The sequence below is a fragment of the Propithecus coquereli genome, unplaced genomic scaffold (genome assembly GCF_000956105.1).
Source record: "Propithecus coquereli isolate 6110/MARCELLA unplaced genomic scaffold, Pcoq_1.0 Scaffold74, whole genome shotgun sequence".
Lineage (NCBI taxonomy): Eukaryota > Metazoa > Chordata > Mammalia > Primates > Indriidae > Propithecus > Propithecus coquereli.
The window spans coordinates 6428489-6434317 of record NW_012153507.1 but is presented as its reverse complement, the minus strand read 5'-3'; the positions used below and the strand labels follow the sequence as shown (position 1 = coordinate 6434317).

At 40.4% G+C, this 5829-nt stretch overlaps 1 protein-coding gene across 1 annotated transcript; it reads right to left on the bottom strand.

Annotated features, from left to right (window-relative positions):
- Positions 1-2159: 2159 nt before the first annotated feature.
- On the bottom strand, positions 2160-3144 carry LOC105824461 (olfactory receptor 10J3-like). Its single transcript, XM_012661898.1, has one exon. It carries the CDS (start codon positions 3142-3144, stop codon positions 2203-2205), a length of 942 nt encoding a protein of 313 aa, XP_012517352.1. The 3' UTR covers positions 2160-2202.
- Between the last annotated feature and the right edge of the window lie 2685 nt (positions 3145-5829).

The following is a 5829-nucleotide window of genomic DNA, read 5'->3' as shown; positions in this document are numbered from 1 at the left end:
CAGAGAATTTTTGGAGAGAAAAAAATGACATCTTGTGGATTCTGAGAGAAATTCAGATTTTAATTTTTTAACCAGTTTCCAAGAAGATAATACTACACTTCTGCCAAGTAAATTCAATCACAGTAAATGCAGCTCAATAAATAGAATGAAACTAATTTTTAAATTAAAACATAGGCCACTGATCTGCCTTTATTAGACTATATCAAGGGTGAAAATTTGGGTTCTCTGATATGTGAATTGCAGTTCTAGAAATGGGATCTTAAGATGTGGCAGGTTGGAATCCCCAGAAAACAGACTCTGAGACAGAGATTTGAACACGGTAAGTTTATTAAGGAGTGATCTCAGCATCTACACCTGTGAGGGAGTGAAGGAAGTAGGATTAGGCAGAGAGAAAAGTCAAAATGGGATGTAGTCATAGCAAAAATGTGACCATCTCACAAATAAGAGCTAGGAGGCTGGGAGAGGCCTTCATAATTATCTTAAGGTGATGTAATAAACTGAAATAGACAAATCAATAAAAGATGTGTATCCCTGGAAAGGGAATGTGACCTTTCCTTTGGAAGAAGGAGCTCTTTAAAAGGACAATTCCTGAAGAGGGACTCAACTGAGAGCTGTCAGCACAAGGCACTCCCAGAAGCCGAGGGAATGGATGTGGGGGTCCGGAAGGGGTGTCATCCAGTGATGTGCCACATCACCCATGAAATACAACTTCAGAGAAAAGACAGAGCGGTACTGGCTGTCAGACATTTACACGACAGCTTTTACCTAGAACTGCTAAGCACATTTTCTAAAATTGTTTTTTTTTTTTTCCAACTTCACGGAAATGCACTGTCACTATCATTTCTAGAAATCTGGACACTAAAGCAAAGATATCTTTTATCCCCAGACTTCACATGACAGTGTTTTTTTGCAAAGCAAGACATGTTAACTTGACCTAAAGGATGTGTTCATTTCCACTGACTTGACCACCCTTCAGTCCCCAGCAGACTTCATGACACTCTCACAAGAGGCTATTTTGCCTCTGAAGGATCACTCCATTGGATCAGATGGATTCTGGATACTGCAGAAACTAGGCTTGAGACGCAGGGCATGCTTGTTCCTCACTATTGAAGGCCAGAGTGGAGTGAAAGAATGAGAGAGGGGAGATCCTTCCTTGCACCAGAGCATACACTTTTACCTTTTGTGATGCTCAGTCATGAAGTGCTGTTTTAAAGTCGGGTTTAAAGTTGGGAGTATACAAGAAGAAATTTCTAAAAACTTAGTCCAACAGCCTTAGGAGCTCACTGGAAAATTTTTAAGTCACTCTTCAGACTTCTGTTCATTAAAATTTTTTTTCAGAAGTTGTAGGTAAAGTGTTTATGGTTATAACACTATTTCAGAGATTTTTCGCCTATCCCGCGAAAGGAACTATACTTTTGCTTGGCCCCTTCCAACATCCATCCTCTTCACTTTTGTGTTGAACATATGAAATGTTTCAAGCTTTTCATCATGATCCCTTTTTCAATCTGAGTTTTCTCATCTGGGCATCTCAGAACTGTGGAAAACCCACCTCTGTGTTCTCTGTAGCTGATGCTTTTTAGCTTTCCCACCTTTGTGTTTCTTATTCCCAACTCAGGTGGGGTAGTTCCATCTACTTGGAACATGTTCCTCCAGCCTTTTAAAGATCTCCCAAGCTGTGATGGGGTATTAACAAGCAGCAAAGACAGATTATAAGAAAGCCTTCAGTGTCCAAAGAAATGTATATGCATGTATATCTCCTCACTAACTTGTAAAAAGTTGAACAAATTACTCCAAAACCCTTAACAACAACAGAAAAGTTTTTCTGAGTTGGTTTCCAAACCCTTTGTTCATTAGCTTTTTAGAATCCTGCTGGCCTTTATGTCTCAATGGATTCGTGTAACTCAAAATATTCTAAGAATGTGTGCACCTGTGTGCATGTGCGTGTGAGCACACCGGGTATGCATAACCCAGACATGCACATTTTTTATCTACATTCTTAAGTATATGCCATGTCATTTTCTAACTGCTCTGATGGAAGGCACAGACAAGCATGACTGCCTCAAAAGGAAACCTCCAGTTTTATCACCCAATTTAATTTAGTCTAGTATTCTTGATCTCGTATTTAAAGGCATTATTGAAATGGCATTAAAAAGTAATACATATTTATAAACTCAGAGAAAAAGCCTTCACAACCTCTCTTCATTAAGGGGAGAGGGGCTTTTGCCCCATGGCTCTGCGCAGAGCATCCTTGACTTCCTTGTTCCTCAGGCTGTACACGACAGGGTTCAGCAGGGGAGTGATGAGGGTGTAGGTCACTGAGATGAGTCTGTCCTGCTCCAGGGAAGCCTGGGACTTAGGCTTAAGGTAGATGATGGAGGCACAACCATAGTGGATGATGACCACTGTGAGATGGGATGCACAGGTGGCAAAGGCCTTCTTCCGACCCTCAGCTGAAGCAATCTTAAGGATGGTGGAGATAATGAGGACATAGGAGATAAAGACCAGACCCATGGGTAGGACAAGGACACAGACACTGACAATACAGTTGATGATCTCATTGACAGTGGTGTCTGTGCAGGCCAGCTTCAGCAGGGGTCTCACGTCACAGAAGAAGTGGGAGATGACAAAGTCATCACAAAACGGAAGACCAAACACAGATGTTACTTGGACAATGGCCATGCCCAGGCCAATTCCCAGTGATCCAGATGCCAACTGGACACAAGTCTTCTTACCCATGATGACTGAATACCGTAGGGGGTTGCAGACGGCCACATAGCGATCATATCCCATGGCCGTGAGCAGGAAGCAGTTGTTGATGCCAAAGGTGAGATAGAAGAAGAGCTGAGTGGCACAGTTTTGGGTGGCAATGGGCTGGTGAGAATTCAGGAGGCCAGAAAGCATACGGGGAATGATGGCCACAGTGTAGCAGGTCTCAGAGATGGATAACATGCTCAAGAAGAAGTACATGGGAGTATGGAGGTGACGGTCCAGGTGAATAATGGTCACAATAATCACATTTCCAGAGAAAGTCAGCAGGTACAAAGTTAGAAAGACAACAAAGAAGACAAGTCTTTGGTGCCACTCAAAGCTGGAGAAACCTTCAAAGAGGAACTCAGTCACAAAAGTGGAATTTGGCTTTGGCATTGAGGTAAGTCTAGGTTTGAAAGAGCTGGGCAAAGGAAAGAAGATATGATGAGTCAACCATGAAACAAAGTAGGCTGGACCAAGGCTTTCAGTAAAGAGTGTGTCCATCCTCTGAGCAATGCCCAGACCCCAGGGGTCACCAGTGTTCAGCTCTTGGACAATTTCTCAGAGTCCTCACTTTGGCCCACCCTCTTCTCTGGTATTATAGAAGGTTAGCTTAGGATCCTGGGATTGAGAACAGAGAGAAATGAGAGGGAAAGTAGAAACATATTAAAAGAGATTTGTAGGAACAACTACCTGATTTTAATTTTTAAATTATATACTCCCAAGTGTGATTACTGGATCATATGCCAGTTCTATTTTTAACTTTTTGAGAAACCTCCATACTTTTCCATAGAGGCTACACCATTTTGCATTCCCATCAACAGTGTACAAGAGTTCCAATTTCTCCACATGCTTGCTACTATTTGTTAGCTTTTAATAATAGTTTTTTTGATACTAGCCATTCTAACTGTTGTGAGGTGATGTCTCATTGTGGTTGTGATTTGTGTTTCCCTGATAATTAGTCATGTTGTGCATCTTTTCATCTACCTGAATGAAATCAGAATCTCAAAGACATATTTGCACTCCCATGTTCATTGCAGCACTATTCACAATAGCCAAGTTATGAAAATAGCCCAGATATCCATTGAAAGATGAATGGATAAAGAAGATGTGGTATATATGTAGAATGGAATATAATTTAGTGTTAAAAAAGAAGGCAATCCTGCCATTTGCAGCAACATGGATGAACATGAAGGACCTTATGCTAAGTGAAATAAGCCAGTCACAGAAGGACAAATACTGTATGATTTTCACTTATATGAGATGCCTAAAATGGTGAAATTCATAGAAGCAGAGAATAGAATGGTGGTTACCAGGGACCAGAGAGGGGAAAATGGGGAGTTGTTGTGCAACTGGTATAAAGTTTCAATTGTGCAAGATGAACGAGTTCTAGAGATCTGCTGTATAGCATAATGCCTATAGTCAACATTACTGTATTATGCACTTAAACACTTGTTAATTTTTAATGGGGTAGATCTCATGTTAAGTGTCTTACCACAAAAAGAATCAAAAACCAAAGGGACACATGGAAACTTATAAAGGTGATAGATATGTATATTACCTTAATTGTGGTGGTGGTTTCATTAATTAAGGTGATGATGTATGTATATGGCCAAACTCATCAAACTGTACATATTAAATATATGCAGTGGATTGTATATCAATACTATTTCAATAAAGCTGTTTAAAAAAAGAAAGAAAGAAATACCTGGACATTGAAGAGGTGAGTCTAGTTCAAGGAAGAAGCAGGTGATGCATGGAGTGCGTCCAGCTCTATAGTTCCTCCTCAACACACTCTTGAATTAGTCCCCAAGGATCCATTGAAAACAGTGACTTAGTGAAAGATAAAAGATATGAAACTGATATCCTTTCAGTACTGTCAGCAGCATTCAATACCAAATACCCTGTGAGAGTCCTTAGAATGAGTTCTCCTCCCCAGAACACTAGGTCCTAGTCTTTACTTCTCTAAGCCCGGCACCCCTGTCATCATAGAAAATGGAGCACTTCTACTGTCTCTTCTTCCTGGAGTTCCTGCAACATATATCCTCTAAGATCATGAAAATGGATTTGATAAAGCACTACAGTATTTAGCTTATCTCCTTGAATCTTAGCCAAAGACAGGAAAGATGACAAAATGAATCTGAAGCCGTCTCTTCAAATAGGGAATAGGTTTTCCTAGTGTGAGAGCAAAGATAAAATTCATTTAATCAGAGAAGGACCAAACATCCTATTTTTTTACTTCCATCATGCATATTCCATGCTGTGTTGAAGATAGAAATGAGCTGACCCACCTTCTTTTTGTCTTATGCCAAGTGAACTCTGCATGGGAGATCATATTGGGACAGATTTAACCGTGCCCCTTAAGCCCATGTCTACCCTTGATAATGCCCATCACATTTAACCATTACCTACATTCAGAAAACTAAGAGCCATGCTAATTACCTCCGTTCCTTTTTCTATCCAAAGACAATGCCTCCTGAAACTCTCCTCTCTGTCCCTACTCTCCATGCTTTCTACCAACACCCTCTGACAACTGTCACCATCCTCTATGATCACTGCAGTGGCCTCCTAAATAATCTCCCTCATTTTGAATGACCTTAGTGTAAGGCTTCCTCCTGGATGTTGTCATTATACTCTCTAAAATCCTGCTCATGAGGAGCTCTCCTGCATAAATTCTGTCAGTTCTTCCTCAGAATTTTAAGCATAATATTCAAACTCATTTGTAAATTGAGTATGGTAATATTCCATAGAGTTGCCATGAGAATTAAATGGGTTAATATATTTGACAGTTCAATCTAGCACTTGGCTCATAGGAAATAATAAGTAATAATTTTATTGATAGTTATTCCTTTTTATTTTTCACAAATGAGCCAGTTTAAGTTACTAAGAGGAGAAGGGTAGGGGTGGAGGTGCTTTAGTTTAACATTCCTGGATTTGTAAACAAGGGTGTGATTATCCCAACTTTATATGTTATTATTTCCCTTCCAATTGCTCACATGGACTTCTTTACTCTCTTTAAAAATATTTCTTGGAGGGCCGGGCGCGGTGGCTCACGCCTGTAATCCTAGCTCTCTGGGAGGC

Coding starts and splice junctions, on each gene's coding strand:
- LOC105824461 (XM_012661898.1), bottom strand. CDS start 3,144: ATGCCAAAGCCAAATTCCACTTTTGTGACTGAGTTCCTCTTTGAAGGT.